This window comes from Exophiala aquamarina, assembly GCF_000709125.1.
Source record: "Exophiala aquamarina CBS 119918 chromosome Unknown aczIA-supercont1.1, whole genome shotgun sequence".
Lineage (NCBI taxonomy): Eukaryota > Fungi > Ascomycota > Eurotiomycetes > Chaetothyriales > Herpotrichiellaceae > Exophiala > Exophiala aquamarina.
Window position 1 is genome coordinate 5124971 of NW_013550587.1, and position 17662 is coordinate 5142632.

Below are 17662 nucleotides of genomic sequence, written 5' to 3' on the forward strand. Positions count from 1 at the left end.
GCAGACTTGGCAAAGGGAAGAAAGGGCGGATATGGTTTCCGGAAGTGGGAAGGGAATTCGCTCCGAAGTGCCATTTGAAACCACGTGATGTAGGTATCACGTGATCGGCTTGGCTTGCTGAAATGGCCGTCCAGTCCAAGACAACGCGAAGCCGTGTGACGAGTAGAAACCAGTTTCTGGAACTTTTCATTCTGGAACTGTCGATGACGCCTTTCTAATGAGATTCGTAATAATAGGCGGGGTTATAAACCGTCGCAGGCAACAGGTGGATATGAGGTCCGTATATGTGGAGGTCGGTTGCTCGGGACGTACAGGATTTGAACGAATGAATCAACGTTGTCTTACGGAGGGTGCCTAGACCGAGGGCCATGTCATTCTTTTGCACAAAACGTGCGAGAATTCAATCTGAGGAAGACGAAGATCGCCATCAGGCTAGCCCCAGTTGAAATAAAGAGTTCATAACTTGGTTTGGGGAAGAGCAAAACTTGGCTGAGCCACAAGGCCGATGACGTTTCGAGGTAGAGTGTGGCGCTGGATTTTGCTTGTACGAGCACTCGGACTCCGTACTCCGCACAAATTGCCAGTAGCACGGATGTTAGCGCCCCTCTGGATGCTGGCGGCGAAATCTTCCTCATACTGGTACTCGTCGCAGCTTGTCGGATCACGATGCCGAGCATTGTGTTTGGCAGGGCACGACAGGGAGACTGTGGGCGGCAGCCATCTTGCCATTGCCAGTGGCCCAATGCTCATGAAAGTCTCCTCGAATAAGTAGCTGCTAACCACAGCTAGTAAGTACTTGGAATTAGTGCTCGTAGCTAAGCCGTTAGTGTTAGGCTGCGCGGCGTGTAGAAGTGGCGTTGCAATCGGGAATATCGACTTTGATCGATTCTGCATCTCACGCTTGACCAACATTCCCATCTTTCCTTCGAAGACCACTTTGTCCGTTGACTTTTGGACCAATCATTCCGCCCTTCTCTGTGTCTCGATCGCGATCTCGACTGTCTATCTCTTTCTGCCATTCGCGGTCTGAACCGGATTTTGGCTCCGCGCGTACATTCCTTGAGCCAACTGCCCCCATGGCCCTTCACGTTCCTCCTTGCCGCTGCCCACCTTCACTTTATAACTCTCCCCCTTCCATTTTCCTTCAACACTACGAGATAGCATACCCATTCGATCTCTCCAAGCACACTGCCATTGCCGTTCTCTTCTATAGCCTTTTAAACCCATGTCGTCGCCACCTTCCATTCTGCAGCTTCAAGCCCAAGCGGCCGCTGGTAGCAGCCCTGCCAAAGACGGCATTCTCACTAGATCCAAAAACACCAGCGATGAATCTGTCAACAGCATATCCTCCAGCGGTTCCGCCTCCCCCAGCTCATCTATCGACATTGTACGCTGTTCACGCTGTCAACGGTCTATGAGCATCGATATGACCAATCCTGCAGTTCGATCTGGTGCCGTCCGCTTTGGCATGAACTCTTACTATTGCAACCGATGTGCGAACGTCGTTGGCTTCGTTAAATGAGTCCCTATGAAAATGATCGTTCAACGAACCAATCAGACTCTGATTGGCTTTTCGACCTTTGACATCGAATAATACCATAACAAACACATGTCCCAGTGACGCTGGTCAGAGCATCGCTGTCCCAACAAAGAGCCCGACAGTGCCACAATCCGCATCAGGTACACAGGATCCCACAAAGGTCCTTTGCGCAACCATAGGCTCGCGTGCGCCACTTGTATGACCCTGTCTGTCCTACACTGAGGTACCCTTCCGGCGCCACGGGGATGAGCTCGATTTGGTGCGGAGATTGAGCCAGCCTCGACAACTACATTCCCCGATTGTTTCCCAATCTTCGACCGCCATCAGTAGCGAATGCGTGTCATGGGACTGAAGAAATTTGGGTTTGTTGGGGACAAGGGTCCCAACCGGATGGTGGATGACACAGCCTTTGCATATGAGCACAAGTGCGACGACCATGCAAGGTGCAAATGCTGGTATACATATGCATATCGTTTTGGCAGATATAAATCAACACCACTTCCCTCAATGAGGATGACAATCGAGGATATCCTTGGAGATCCGTCCGGCCGTCGCCTCCTCTTCATCAGTCCAGTTGGTTCTGCAGCTCGCATCTGTGCTGCGTGACGGATTGGTTACATAGCCACCCAGTCTCTAATAAACCTCATTTTCTTCCATTTTACCTAAGATTTGTTTGTGATATGTCCTACTGAGTGGCCATCGATCAGCTACCGGCACACACACTTGACGTAGAAAGATGGACGATTTCTCCGGAGATGGGATTTCGGACATTGGTCAAATTCATCCATAGAGAGCCCTTCCAGTCTTAACGTCTTGAGATATACACACACGGACCAATCAAGGCTATAATGGACTCACAGTCCCAATCGCCTGGAAGCCATTGTCGACCTCGTGTTCTGATCTCGATCTATTTTACCCGTTGTCCTGGGCCAATTTTGTGTCATGAACCCGAGTTTCAAGCCGTAATAAGCTACCAAATGTGCTGTCATGCATCTAGCCGTTCCGGATGTCACCCTATGCAAAATTCTACCGATTCTCAGAGCATGCAACCTCGCCTTCCTCCCGCGTATTAGCTTTTTGACAAAGCACCTCGAGAGTCAAGATCACCTCGACCAGGAGCTCTTCTTGGTTCAGTGGATCTGGGCTGATGGGATCGTGCACCAGAAGTTAGAACTCTTCGTTCCCAACTTCGGCTCCTTTACAAGAATCCTTGTGCTTGCAACCGAAGTCCTGGATCCCTGGATCGAGCTAGTGTGTCAACTTGTCAATGTGCTCCGGATCTGAAAAGCCACCCAATGTCCGACTAGCCGGCATCCACACTGACCATCAATCAGGGCTGGTACGGAGTACATAGGACTCAAGATCCGCGCGACTGATCATTTCACATCGTGGAAGCGTCAAAACCCTGTCCAACACTTCAGTCTTTTACTTGTCAAGAACCATTCCGGGGAATTCCTTGGTTGTAGGATAACTATCTGACTGGCATGAGGCTCAACTGCTGTTGCAGTGTGTCTGACTGGGTCGACTTGGAGGACTCCACACGCGAGCCCGATCCCCGTGTTCCACAGGGCTCAGTAGTTAGATCTCCTGTTAGGACCTGAGGAGAGATCTCGGATTCGTGGATGGCACTGCCATCTTGACTTGTCGTCGATGGTCCAAATCCACTAATTGCCAGCCACCTCTTGCGAACAGCAGAAGTCCCGAGTCCCAACAATAAGGAGTCTCAGAACGGTGGGAGTGTCCAATTGCTTTCAAGGATGATATAGACATTGAGCTCACTGGACCCTGCTTGTTCACTTGCTGCCGTCATTGCTCCTCTGCACCTGCAGGCGACGACGTACCGGGGGCTGGTCAAATACGGTAGGTCCTACATATCAGCCCATGTCAGGGTTTCGTTCGATGGGTACGAGGTACCCTCGTACTCCATACGGAATACAAAGCCCATTATCAGACTCAGCCACCCCTTTAACCATCCACACTGCTATCCTAATCTATTCTAGCTAAGCCTAGCTCAGCAAATCTCGTGTCTGCTACCATCTTGCATGATCATGTGGTTGCGATAGGCACAGGTTCCGATCTCTCTCCCTCCCAGATCTCGGATCCTGGCCAGCTGCCATTCCGTCCAAGGGGGCGGACAGGGTTCGGATTGCCTCCTTCCCCGTGGTTAACAGCTCCCTATTTTCGGTTCATCATACATACCGGCCATGCGGCACCGAATTTGAACGCATCCATCATGGCTCCAAATACATAAGACGATATGGGTCTCCAAATGATATATCAGATCTCTCATCTGACTACAGCATGCACTAGATCGTCTTGCTTTCACCAAGAGCTGTACCAATCGGCCTGCATCCAAAACAGCTATCAGAACGGCTCCACTACAATAGTGACGTTCTCCCTCTCACGAGACTGCTTCACTGACAAAGGTCACAAAATAAATATTGAAGCTTTTGTGTAGCAAGACTTGGGGACATGACATTCGCTCAAAGGCTATAAATTAGATCGCCTCTTCTCAGAAGCACTTCTTGAGCATGAGCTTTTATCATTCTGGAATTCAAAATATCTCAAAGGGTCAGTGAACATCTCGTGTTCAACGGAACCGCCCTGGCCTGGACTCTGAATTTCTCGCCTCGCTAAGTGGTTCAAAAGATTCCTTGTTCTAAACCCACCCTGCTTGCAGACTTGTGGATAATACTCCCTGTCTTTTACTGCAGCCTCGTCTGGATGCAACCGTCTGCCACTCCCGCTTCCCCGTCGATACGCTCTCCGATATTCAACCCTTGCCTATGGTTATGCATCAGATCAGGTCTATAAAGGTTGACATCCACATACTGTTCCCACACAATTGCGGTGAAGGTATCTGTCAGCAGGAGTGTCAAATTCATTGGCCATTATCCCAGCACGTGGTAGAAAGAACAAGAAGTTCTCGGCCTCACCGAGCCCAAGAATGACCATCTTGTCAACCGTCAACTTGGCATCTTCCACAAACATGCCTCAGGAGCGTCAGCGAGTTCGTGATGCAAGCAAGGACGACGCCCAGTTTATTATTCTTGTCAGGGATGTATGTATCATATTGCTTCCCTACATTTCGGCCATGCTGACTTCGCTGGTGAGATTCCACGTCAATGTCGATGGCAGGAACTCAAGGACATGACTCGACTTCTGGGAGGGGAACAAAGCTTGAAGGCCGAAGTATTTGAGCTTCGTGATGGATCTCAATTGGGACATTGCACTGTCAAGGGAAGGACTGCGGCTAACCAGGTGTATGGTATGCCATCCAGTGACAAGACCACTACTTTCACTAGCTGATTGCTAATCGCAAACAGAGGGCTTCTGTCAACATGGCTGGAACGGCCTCTCTGTCATTGTTTCCCTGGCCGTTCTTGAGAAGGGAATTTTGACGACAATCGAAGGTCCAAAGAAAACCACTGGCGTAGACCAAGCATGCTCAGCCAGTGTCCGGTACTCTTGTGCTCAAAGTACCTCTAGTCAGAGCAGCAACCCTTCTACCATGTATGAATCGCCTGTGCTGATTGAAACCTTCTCGTGCTAATTATTAATGCATAGGCCTTACACCAGTTCAGCTCGTCAATCTGTACCTACGCCCCTTGCCGCGCCATACGGCCCCGGATGCATGGTGGGAAGGTCTACACCAGCAACTAGTGGACATCCGGTCTACACCTCTGGATTAAACAAGTACCCTTCCGCATACCAAATAGCTCCAGCTTATAGCACCTCCTCTGTTCCTAGTGACTACCCAGCATCACCACGCCACTATACTCCAGGCTATTCAACTACAACCACTTCGTTGAGCTCAGCCACGAGCAAATCCCGTTCAACCAACGACGGAACCACCATCTTTCTGTCCGGTCTGCCCTACTATCAATCTGAAACAGAACTGCGCGGCACGCTTCAGTCGTACGGACCTCTCGTCTATCTTGAAATCCACCCTGACAGCCGCAAATTGGGAAAGGGCAAAGGTACTGCCCGAGCCCGATTCCAAACATCACACCAGGCCCTCAATGCCATTCGAGGACTTGATGGGCTGTGTCTAGGTGGCCGCAAGATCAGTGTCAAACAGGCGAAAGAAGATGGAACAACTTCAACGACAATGTTGAGCGCGAAGGCCGTTTCTGACAACCATCGACCTGTGCCGAGCCCCACGTTACAGAAGAAGACCAAGCCAAGCAAATCTCGCGGTCCAGCCTCTTCGGCACCATCTGATAAGAGCGGCAACACTGGCGGCCATCATTCATCCAACAACGCTGGCCCGCTTGTGGTGAACGGCGCCAGGAATTCGGCGGCCAGTTGGAGAAACAGCCGGGGGAGAGCCAGTGAGAGCGACGAAAGCAGTGAAGAATCCAGTAATGAAAGCTCGGAAGACAGCTCGGAAGATGAGGATGGGAACGGGAATTACAGGAATAGACACGGTACGTGCTCTCACAGCCTGTCCACCAATCGAAGTTGGGATCACAACCTCTGACTTTATCTTCCTACCTGTCTGAACAGCCACCGTGGTATCTAGAGGGGTCCGCGGATCGAGAATCTGAGAAGAACCACATCTTCTTTTCCAAGTCTTCCCCCCAACCCCTGTTCTTCTCCTTCTCCTTCTCCTTCTTCTTCTCCTTCCTCCTCCTCCTCCAATCTCCAATCTACTGGACTCCTTATCTCATTGCAGACTCCCGTTCCACCATACCTAATCCTTTCCTCAAGGATACCAATCGCCGTGGGTTGAACGGCACCAGGAATAGGCATGCCTTAACCGTTGCACGCGGTTCTGGGAGATAGAGATGGGGGAGCACCGCTCCCGGGCACTTCACTTCAGGAAATGGGGCAGCAGTCCGCAGGAAAAAATGTAACGGGCAATGGGCATTGAGAACAATTCATAGAAAAAGTGGACTATCCATAGGGCTTTTTCTACGGGAAAGGGTTCGAAATGGGAACGTGCGGAGGAAAGGGGGGCCGGCTCTCAAGGCTTTATGGGTCGGGTCATTAAATGTTGTCATCATCATTTGTGTGCTGGCTGGGGTATGGATAGACTGAAAATCCAGGCTAGGCTTTGGCGATGACGAGAGAAAAGAGTAGGAGGCGCGGGAGGACAAGTAGCAGAAAACAAAATCGAGAGCAAGTGTTTGCTTTTCCCCCCGGCCCAAGGCTTCCCCTTCCATGAGAAGCCTACAGAAAAGACAGCCCCCTTCCTTGATTCCCAGTCGTTGCTGTCCAACAATCAACCTGCGAAAAGATTGTTCTCTGGACAAGAAAACCCATCTGATCAGACCAATTTCCATACTCAAAAAACTTAGGGCCAATCCCTCTCTGCACTCCTGGCCATTTTGGTCCTTTACATTATTATCGCACAGTTTGCCGAGAGATGGAAAACTTATAAACCACCCTCTCTCATCCCCCAAAAAATGTCAGGTCAGGTTGGCTGTCATGAATAGAACACGCTCTTCTGGAAACTCTCTGCTGTGATGTCACCAGGCTTGCCGGTTACTGGTGGTCCTTTGGCGTTGACAGGTACCGGGACCTGCGCCTTGTTCTGCGTCAAGTTCGTTGGGCGATAGATGGAGCTCATGGACTGTGTTCGATTGCTGTCTTCAAGTAGTTTCGTTGCTGCTGTCACCGGTCCAGCCCCCTTCATGGTACCAGTGCGACTCCCTGGTGCTGAAGCGGTTGCCGTGCCCTCAGTAATCTGGGGTTGTGTTCTTTGGGCAGGTCTTTGAATTGGCTCAAGATATGGTGATGGCAAATATCCTTGCTTACCATCTCTGGCACGACATCTCCACCACTCCGAGGCATTGCCCATGGGATCCGTCTTTGAAAGGACTGCCACAAAGTCGCCCTTCTTGGCTTCAAGATCCATTCCGCCGCTGTTAGGGGCAGGAGTGTAATCGTACAACACCCGGCAAAAGTCCAAGTTTCGGGGGTCGATTGGAACTTGTTGGCCAGATTGGTTGGTGTATGAGAGTGGCATCTGCTCTTGCTGGCGACGCATCTCCTCTTCCTGCGAGCGTGCCATTGCGCGTATTAACTTGCCCATCAGATAGGGAAGGCCGAATGCAGCAAGCGCAAACATGATCAGTGGCTTCTTGGATGGCCGAGCCGGAGCGGGTGAGCCATCAGGCAGAGTGGTGGGGGAAGAACCACCGGAGAGAAAAGATGAGAAGTTGGCGGGAGTGAGGGCGGCGGCATCAGCTGGAGGTGGACGGCCAGTGAGTTTGGCTAGCAGAGTGCGCATCCATCGCATGAGGGTATAGATTCCCAAGACACTGCCGAGGGTTTGCCGAAGGTTTCCCAGTTGTTCAGCCATTGAGACCATGGCTGCGATATCAATCAGCGATGCCAACGTAGGCCGTAAATGGTAAGACACTCACCGAAAAAGGAAGAATGAGTGGTCATGTAGGCGCTTTCGAGCATTTGAGCAAAGCCTCCAAAGGCTCCAACAATACTCTCCATGATCTGAAATGTCGCAGCAGTGCTCTGGTTCCATGTCTGGGTCAAGCTCTGGTTGTTGGGATTGTTAGGGTCGCCTGGCATGCCGGGAAAGCCGCCGTAGCCACCGCCGTACATGCTGTTCCCGTACATGCCACCTCCGTAGCCACCATAGCCCCCTCCATACATTCCTCCCATGCCGCCGCCCATGCCGCCGTACATTCCACCCCCACCAAAGCGCGAGTAGGGTGAGGAATACGAGGAATATGGAGAGGAATAAGCGTTGGTGGCAGTACCAAAGCGATTCTGATTGGTGTAATTGGAAGCTGTTTGATTCACCACATTGTTAAGTGTAGATGGCCGATCGGGCAAGGCCGGGGCAGAGGAGGTAGAGTCGGCCATAGCAGTAGACGCGATGGGGGTCGCGATTCCAGAAGTAGCTGGCGAGAGAGGTCAGTACATGGAGGGAAAAGCAAAATGAGGCACTTGTTCAGTACCTGTCGATGCAGCACGCTCCCAGGGTTTCGGCGGCGAAACAGTAGTCATGTTATTTCGGCATGCTTGGTGGTAAGATTGTAAGGTCGGCTGGCAATGTAGGGACGCAGTGGTAGCCTGGCAGGATACAATGAAGGTTGGTAGGTATGTGGTAGTCTAGGGAAATCGATAAAGCCTGGTACGACTGAGATAGGACAGGGAAAAGAGAAGGAGTGGAGGTGGTGAAATGAGACTTGAGTTGTGCTCGTAACTGGCAAGAGAGGCTGGATTTGCACACCCGAAAAGTCAAGATGCCGAGGTGATGTTAGCGCACCTGGAATTCACCTTAGTAACTAACGGCCGAGCCCTCCGTACTATGAGTCTTCACTGTTAGCACTGCCCCCCATTCTCTGTGACAACTTTCGTAGTCAATCCATCATCTATTCCTTCACGAGCCTATCTCTGCGGCTGCTATCCCGAGGAAACCGATCCTTGTCAAGTGCCAGTGTTCCACTGTTTGATGGTCCACTGCAAAGCACCAAGCCGACTGATGCGCACGATAATAATAGTGAACTCCCTTGCGAGACAATCAGGATTCCCAGGGTAATTGATTGCCCACAAGGAAACACTCGCCTAAGAAAGAGCCTCTACTCACTAATCATCATCCCCGGCATGGATATGAAGGTTGGGTCGAGAAGCATGTGGAAGATGGATGGCACCAGTTGGGCGCCAGTGCCCCTCTGACGTGCCATCACAAGCTAGTAGTACTAGCTAACCATTACTGGCTACTACGCCCCGGAATGTCTGTCCGTATTTCTGCTCCACCGTATGGAATATGCAGATCCAGAGGCTCCTGCCACGACAGGCTGCGTAGTAAACTGAACCCCAACTTCCAGGGTGTCCAACCAGACACATACATCGCACTCCATACTGCTGTCGCAATATAAATCTCCATAGCCATTCAGGCTTTCCTGACTTGGTCTGTCACAATTTCATCCTGTCCTTGCGCTTGCCTCAATCGCCCGGAGCCTTCACGGACGTTGACGAACACTTTCAATGGTACCACCTATAGGAGCAATGATACTGATCCAGTTCCCTCGATGAACTCGACCCAAGATGAGGGCGAGAACACCCTTCGCGACCCAGACTTGTCCGAAGATTCCGAAAACATCCCAAACAAGGAGCAACAGCATTCTCAAGACGCGGATGACGATATCCCCAATATCATCCCCTCAACCCAAGATTCCTCGACAGTAGAGGGTTCACAAGTACAACTGAATGATTTTCCTGTCCAACAGAATGGAAGCTCAACAGGGGATCATACCCAGCTGCAGGACGTCGTGACAAATGGACTAGATGGACCTGTGCCTTCTTCTCAACAAGACAAGGACCACAGTAACGACGGATCATTTTCCACTCTGGATGACACCCCATCGGCCCAGGACTCGTTACTTTCCTCACCTCGCAGCGAAACCGCCTCTCTACGTAGTCCTGCTCGAAGGGGGAGCCCTTCAAATATCCACCGGCCCTTCGACAGCAGATTTCAATCTCGTCTTTCCGGCGCCCACTTCTCTCCTCTGCGACCCGCTTCCCCTGCTTTTCTCGCCTCCCACTCCCGTCACTCGTCTACCGCTAGCTTCGCCTTCCAACCTCCTTCGGAACCAGATGATACTGCAGGTCCTTGGGATGTCATAAGATGGAACAAGTTCAAGAAGATTACGGGCCAGGCATTCTCTGAAATTGGGAAGAGAAATTTTGGCACTCCTACGTGCCTTGCTGCGTCCGATCAACTTGTTGTAGGCACATCTAAAGGCCTCGTTTTGGTCTTTGATCAACTGCAGAACCATAAGGCCATCATTGGAGGTGGTACAAAAGCCGCCGAGAGTGGTGCAGTATCTTCCATCGCCATTTCTGCCGATTATACAACTATTGCAGTGGGGCACTCGACAGGACACATCTTTACTTGGGAACTCGCCAGGCCAGCCAGACCATTCCTCCATATACAACCAATCGACAACTCCCAGCCTCAGGCTAGACGCGGCGATGGCCATATCATAGGTAGTGCCGTTCCCCATGTCGGATTCCTGGGCTATCGACACACTGCCCTCGTCTCCGCCGACGATAAAGGCATGGCATTTTCACACTTGGCCACGAGAGGCATGGGAGCTGTTGGACGGGTTGTTCGAACCACCCGAATCTTGGGTAGATATCCTGAAGTAGTTGCTCGTGCAACTAAACCACTAAGGAAGAGCTCCGTTCTCGCCTTCTCGCCGCTGCCACTTGGTAATATTGAACAGAGAACAGATGGACTTGGACTGGTCGCGATGCTAACTCCCTATTTGCTGGTAATCGTTTCAACTACCCCTATCGCTCAAACACAGCACAAAGCCGCTCGACCGAAGGAAGTGGCCGCGCACAGTGCAATGACTGCCGCTTTAGCATGGTTCCCTGCCATAAAACTTAAGACCCAGGACACAGAAGTCTCTAAAACAAAGCTTGTGTATGCATGGTCGAATATTCTCACTATTTTGGAGGTCCATGAAGCACCGCCAGAGGATGAAAGGAATAAAGACAAGCCTCCAGAACTACAATTCCTGGCCCGAAGCCGTTTCCAAGCAGAAGAGGCTATTGTCGCAGTGCAATGGCTAAACAGATCGGTTCTCGCTGTTTTAACCATCACACAACAGCTTCTGATCATTGAGGATTTGACGATGCATGTGACTGAAGCTTTCGATCTATTGAACAAGAGCATCTACCACGCGGATCTCTACTCTCAGCAGTTGTTGTCCATCATTGAACAGCTTGATGAAGAAGACACTTCCATGCATGGTGTTGTAGCAGATGCCTTCCACATGAGTTTCCGTGCGTACAAAGGCCGGCTGTTTCTCCTTGGTTTCAATGATATATGGATTGGAGCCCTGACCAATTGGGCAGATCGATTACTCGCTCTAATGAATGTCGGCGATTTTATCGGCGCAATCCGACTTGCGACGAGATATTACATGGGTGAAGGCGAGAAGTCTACAATTGGCTTGCCTGAGGAAGATGCCGTGAGGTCCGGGATGGTACAAGAGAAACTTTCGGAGATGATGGCTGCCTCCTTAAAGTACGCCTTTGGCAAAAATCAGCGGGCTGGAAATGAACCAATTGAGAAGCCCCAAATGGTTGAATTGGCTGATGCATGTCTAAAAGCATGCCTTGTGATGCACGACCTTGACTTTCTATTCGAGGAGGTGTTTGTCTGGTATGACGACAATGATGAGGGACCAATATTTGTGGATACTCTGGAGCCTTACATCCTTGACCGAACGATAGTCTCCCTCCCACCACCAGTTTTAAAGTCGTTGATCGACCACTTCGTCCTTACGCACACTCCATCTACATTGGAGGAAATCATCTGCATGCTAGACACATCAACAATGGACTTGGACCAAGTCACCACGCTTTGCAAACGACACAATCTGTACGATGCATACATCTATGTCTGGACGATGGCACTGCGAGATTTTACGACCCCTCTAAGCTTACTCCTGGGATTTGCTGATCCTGACCAATCAATCCCCTCAGCCACTGTCTCACAAACCGATCGTTTTCAATCGGCCCAGAAAATGTTTCCTTATATCTCTTTCATCCTTACAAGCCGTGTATACCCTACAGGGACCGATTTGTCTGAGGATGAATCAAACGAAGCAAAGGGCCAGCTATATGATTTCTTTTTCTCCGGAAAACCAGCAGCCAATGGAGTTTCAAAGAAAGCAGGTGACAAGACGGCCATCAAGAAAACAGCCGAGTCATTTGAGATGCTTACTCAGATACTGCATTTTGATGCACCAAATTTCATCGCCGCGTTAAACGAGGCATTTGAGGATAGTTTCTTGAACTTAGGCGATGAAGATGCCTTTACGGAGTCTCACTCTCCCCAAGGGCCCACGACACGGATTTATACGCGCCAATATGTTGTTCGCATAATGTTAGAAGTCATGTCCTCCGGGTTTGAGGCTGACGAAACCATCTACCTAGACATGTTCATCGCTCGCAATCTCGCCAAATTTCCTCAATATCTGATTCTCTCCGGTACCATCCTGCAGGAAGTCTTTTACCGGTTATGTAAATACTCAGAGGAGGGAATGCGGGACGATGCTCAGCTGAGCGTGGAATATTTACTGTCCATTTACCAACCGCCAAATATCCTGGAATTTGTCCCTTCTCTTCAGGAGGCACACTTCTATCGAGTCCTCAAATCGGTTTTCAAGCAAGAACATCACTTTGCTCAAATGATACACACCTATTTCCTAGATGTTGAAGCACAGGAGGATGTATTTCAGGCCATCGTTGACTGCCTCAAGACTAGCTCCAGGTTGCTCGAAGAACAGCGGCTAGAGGTCAGACAGGTGATAGAAGAGCATGCTGGAGATCTCGTCGATCTTGATGTCGAGCGAACTGCCTTTGCCATTGATGAAGTCTGCCCAGATCTGCATTCGACGTTCCTCAACGTGCTCAGTGAGGATGAGTATGGCCAATTCACGTATTTGAAGACACTGCTGGACTTGAAAGATCAGCCAGGCCATCAACGGGTTTACAGCAATAGCTTCAAAGAGCTCTACATCCGTCTACTTTGTCGGTTCGATTCTAGTCATGTCAGAGACTATGTCGAACGTGTCAAGGCGGGTGATTTACGTCTTGAAGAGGTGCTACCAACCATCGAAGAAAGTGGCAATATTGATGCTGTGGTAATATTGCAAGCACAGCAAGGCCATGTCAAAGATGCCATAGAGCGGCTGAATCGACATTTATCCTTTCTAGGAACCACATTGAAGGCTGTGAGCTCGAAGTCATTTGGTGAAAACGACGACGAGTCATTAAGACATCCTGTCGAGGGTTTGCTTGAGTCCGTGGAAAAATATGCTCAGATTGGGATTTGGTTATGTCAAGCCCAAATGAAAAACGTCTCGAAGGCGACAGGACCGGCCAAATCACCGAGAAGATCTGTGAGCGCTACGAGAGCACTCTCATTTGAAGAAGAGCTCTGGTTAGAGCTTATTATTTCGGTTGTGGCTATCGCCCGCGATTTGTCCATGGGCTCGCTCAGGGAACAGGTTGGTGAACAAGCTGATATCACGACATCATTGCGAAGTGTCATTCAGCAGGTATTTACAGCATTGCTGGTAAATACCACTTCTGTTCGAGAGAGCTCGGGTACCCGAGATATGATGTTTCTACGCATTCTTCGTGCTTTTCTCACCCACGCAGCCGAAAGTAGCCCGTCTCTGTCCGAATTGAGAAATGTGATCAGCTCCATTTTTTCGGCTTATGCATATGAAGAGTCACTTCTGGCCCTGTCCAATTCGATGATGGACAAGGATGTTTTTGTTCGCCTTGATGAAGTAACAGCTCTCAGGCAGCGCGGTTGGAGGCCAAGGGGCCAAGTCTGCGAGGTATGTCGACGCCGAGCGTGGGGACCCGGCATGGGAGTCCGTGTTTGGGAAGAGTGGGAGAAGAAAGAAGAAGCAAGATCACTCCGAAGGTGTCGCCTTCAACTGGGTCTACCCTCGGACGACGCAGAAGAAGTGGATCGTGGCAAGGGTAAAGCTACAATTGACGTAAGCCCGCAAGAGCCAGCTGAGGAAGAAAGACCTGGTGGCGGTAGTGAAGCCTTGGGACCGATAGTGGTTTTCTCATGTCGACATTTGTATCACCAGAAATGTTTAGTCCCTGGACAGATGGAAGACGGTTCCATTGGGCTCGCATGCCCGGCTTGCGTATAGTCTGATAGAGATATAATCCACAGTAATTTCCCTCTGCCTCAAGTATTAAAAGCTCACCAAATGTCTCCAGTGTACGTGAGTAGTCGACATGGAGTATTTGGCGTAAAGTGCCAATTGATAGAAGGTATTCGCGCTGTGCATTGCGCCAAAAATCCGAAACACTTTGATCCCTGAGAGTGCGGGCTAGCCTCGCACGTGACATACTAAAGTCGCGCTCTTATTGGTCACTCCTGGACGTCCAAGTTCGAAGCCCCTTTACCTGCCCCTTCTCTGCTCCGTCTCGTGTTTTTACGCGTCTATGACTCGTTGCCTCCATGCCCCGAGCACGTCGAATATTTGAAGGCCGATACAGTCCACCTATCAGACGTTGCCTATCTGTTATCTCTTACGTCTTTTCCACCCTGAGGTTTCATCTGTGTGGAACAAGATGCCCAATGCTGATCTGCCACTGCGTTTCGGATATGTCAGCCCTCCCGATGATATGCCCAGTGCTGTTGTTGGATCTCTCTGCTTTGAGTTTTCTCGTCTATTCGATCACTGTGCTTTAAATGTGCTGCCCCAGTCGCAATTAAACAGCATTGGGGCGAATAAGACACGCGGGCTTTTGTTTAATCAACATTTGCTATCATCAAGAACCAGCATCAGTGCTCCGCGCCCAAGACCAGCACTCCTCTTGGCCCGCGTCCAGCAAGTTGGAGAATTTAGGATCCCTTACTCCCTTGTCCTGCTGCTTGAAAGAGCGTTCACGTATAGCAAAGAGACTTCACCCGCGTCAGGTGCCGACAGTGTATGCATGATATGCAAGGTCACCCGTGCCAAATCTACGCGTCGGGGTGGGACTTTCGCTTCCCTGTGCATTCACAAACGCCCAGATCCGATCTGGGCCATGGCGGTCATGTACCAGGCATCCACCCCTATCCACTTATCGGTACTCCGTGCCAGGTATGTACCTGGTGACCTCTTCTATACATATTTTCATTGTCCGCCTGATGTGCTCTGAGTGCTATTCAAGTCACTCTCTTGCCTACAGGTACTCAAAAGCTCCAAGCAATATTTTGCGTCCACTCCTTTTGCTTTTGCTTCCCGTCGTCACTCCTTTGAACCCAACCAGCACAGTCCTTTGCTTCAAGAATAGATACATTGAATATGCTTCCGTCATCAATCCTCATCCCTCTGGCAGGGCTTATCCCCCTCAGCGCAGCCGGTGATAGCGCAGCCGGTGATAGCGCAGCCGGGTATATTCTTCAGGACGACTATAGCGTGGACAAGTTCTTCTCTATGTTCGAATTCTTCACGGTAAGTACGCATTGTGGAAACATAAAACCCAAAAGTCTGTCATGAGATTTCTCAGCATGAACTCGAGGAAATCTGGAACGGTCTTCAGCCAAGATGCTAAGTCTCGAAAACAGGATCGTGATCCTACGAATGGTTATGTGACATACGTCGGACAGTCTGCTGCGCAGGCCGCCGGACTTGTGAACACCAACAACAATGCCGTGTATATGGGAGTGGATTACACCAACATCGCCTCAGCCCCGGGCCGACAGAGCGTCCGGCTAACAAGCAAGAAATCCTATACGCATGGACTCATCATTCTCGACCTGGCGCACATGCCTGGTGGACTTTGTGGGACCTGGCCAGCCTTTTGGACCGTGGGACCCAATTGGCCGAAAGGCGGAGAGATTGACATCATTGAAGGTGTGAACAGTCAATTGTCCAACTCCATGGCCCTGCACACGGTTCAAGGTTGCTCAATCTCAAACAATGGACTCTTTTCTGGTACCATTTCCACCCCCAACTGCGATGTCAATGCGCCCGGTCAGCCGAACAATGCAGGCTGTCAGATCCTGATGTCAAACTCTGCTTCATACGGCACGGGTTTCAACCAAGGACAAGGCGGCGTCTACGCAACCGAGTGGACTAGTGACCACATATCGATCTGGTTCTTCCCTCGAGGTGCGACTCCTGCGGACATCTACTCTGCGTCTCCCGAACCCGGCAATTGGGGTCCGCCGGCAGCCAGCTTTGCTGGTGGCTGTGATATCGACAGCCTCTTCTCCTCCCACCAGATCGTTTTCGACACGACTTTCTGCGGAGACTGGGCTGCCAACGTGTGGAGCACCGACCCGGTCTGCAACGCCAAAGCACCAACTTGCGAGGCATTTGTGCAGAACAATCCCGCCGCATTCAAAGATGCTTTCTGGAGTGTCAATTCTCTAAAGGTGTTCCAGAGTGCTGAGGGTGGCAGTATCCCGCCGCACACCAATCCTAGTCATGTGCCATCCGCTCCTACGGTTGGTCAGTCTGTCCCTGCCATGTCATTCCATGCAACATCCGGTCCCAACGGGCAACCAAGTGGATTCCCGTACTCTGCTCCTGCCGACAGTGAAGTGCCGCCGAGCACAGGCTTCAGTCGGGGTGGCAATGGCCGATTCACCAAGACTTGGGGAGGAGGATCATGGGATGAGAAAACAAACATCGACGCTGGATTTCGTTCTGCCATCACCTCCGCTGCACAGGTTGGCGACAGTGACGGTGCCACAGATGAAAATGTCCATTACGTCACTGTCACGGCCTTGACCCTTGAGGATTTCCCTACAAGAGAAGATGTCCCAGTAGGCCAGGGCGACGATAGCAATGTCAACAACAAACGCGAAGTGGTCGTGGAGAAGAAAGAAATACCCCTCAGCCCGGTCGAACTTGGCGCCCCAGTCGAAGCGAGGACATCCAAGCGAGAGACCAAATCAGACATGGAAAAGCGTGTCGCAGATAAAGCGGACCATTTGCACCTTCATCGACGTGGCCGGCGCCATTCCCTCTTCGGCGGACTCACGGGCGCGGGAACCACAGAAGAGAAAATGTGAAGGGTCGGCTCCGGGCGATGGGTGTAAGAGGCGACACATAGCATGGCTGTATGTGACTTGGGGCGATGGGGCGGATGAGTCAACTTAGCCAACAAAGGCGGATGCCTAGGGGGAACACAAACGTATTCAGCTCGTTGGCAAGAGACACAAGATCATGGGCTGCAGGGCACTGTGGTCGATTAGCAGCACCTTCGAGGCATGGACTCCCGCGCCATGGGCCTGGCCCTAAATAGGACAACTACGCATCTTTCCTTACGGAGCGGGAACAACGCAACTCTCCCTTGCGCGAAAGCTTCGACGTAAGGAGAATTCGACCCGACGCAATCTGCTGCAACCCCGTTCTCAAATACCACAGTGACCCTCTTTGTCTCGGGACCACTCTACTCCTCGTGCAAAGCCGGTGCAGGCCACCACCGCCCCCAAAACAACAAATGGAAGCCACAACCCTGTGAACGAAGGAATCGAACGACGGAATGACGGCATACCATGATGATGATGATGATAATAATGACGACGACTACGATGCTGGACGGTACAACAGATAGAAAGGATGAGGAGCGCATCCCTCGAGGGAGGGTTCTACGCAT

General features: G+C 50.9%; 4 protein-coding genes across 4 annotated transcripts; 3 read left to right on the plus strand and 1 right to left on the minus strand.

The window, feature by feature from the left end:
- Positions 1-4487: 4487 nt before the first annotated feature.
- On the plus strand, positions 4488-6328 carry A1O9_01794 (uncharacterized protein; the record flags this gene model as incomplete). The annotated part of the gene is made up of 5 exons (XM_013410952.1): positions 4488-4601; positions 4655-4808; positions 4867-5053; positions 5108-5970; positions 6066-6328. The coding sequence occupies 5 exons, from the start codon at positions 4488-4490 to the stop codon at positions 6326-6328; spliced, it is 1581 nt and encodes a 526-aa protein (XP_013266406.1).
- Positions 6329-6971: 643 nt separating this feature from the next.
- A1O9_01795 (uncharacterized protein) lies at positions 6972-8518 on the minus strand (the record flags this gene model as incomplete). The annotated part of the gene is made up of 4 exons (XM_013410953.1): positions 6972-7073; positions 7164-7861; positions 7915-8412; positions 8470-8518. 4 exons carry the CDS (start codon positions 8516-8518, stop codon positions 6972-6974), a joined length of 1347 nt encoding a protein of 448 aa, XP_013266407.1.
- A 1028-nt stretch (positions 8519-9546) lies between these two features.
- A1O9_01796 (uncharacterized protein) lies at positions 9547-14211 on the plus strand (the record flags this gene model as incomplete). Its single annotated transcript, XM_013410954.1, has 1 exon — positions 9547-14211. One exon carries the CDS (start codon positions 9547-9549, stop codon positions 14209-14211), a length of 4665 nt encoding a protein of 1554 aa, XP_013266408.1.
- Positions 14212-15357: 1146 nt separating this feature from the next.
- On the plus strand, positions 15358-17075 carry A1O9_01797 (endo-1,3(4)-beta-glucanase; the record flags this gene model as incomplete). The annotated part of the gene is made up of 2 exons (XM_013410955.1): positions 15358-15507; positions 15543-17075. The coding sequence occupies 2 exons, from the start codon at positions 15358-15360 to the stop codon at positions 17073-17075; spliced, it is 1683 nt and encodes a 560-aa protein (XP_013266409.1).
- Between the last annotated feature and the right edge of the window lie 587 nt (positions 17076-17662).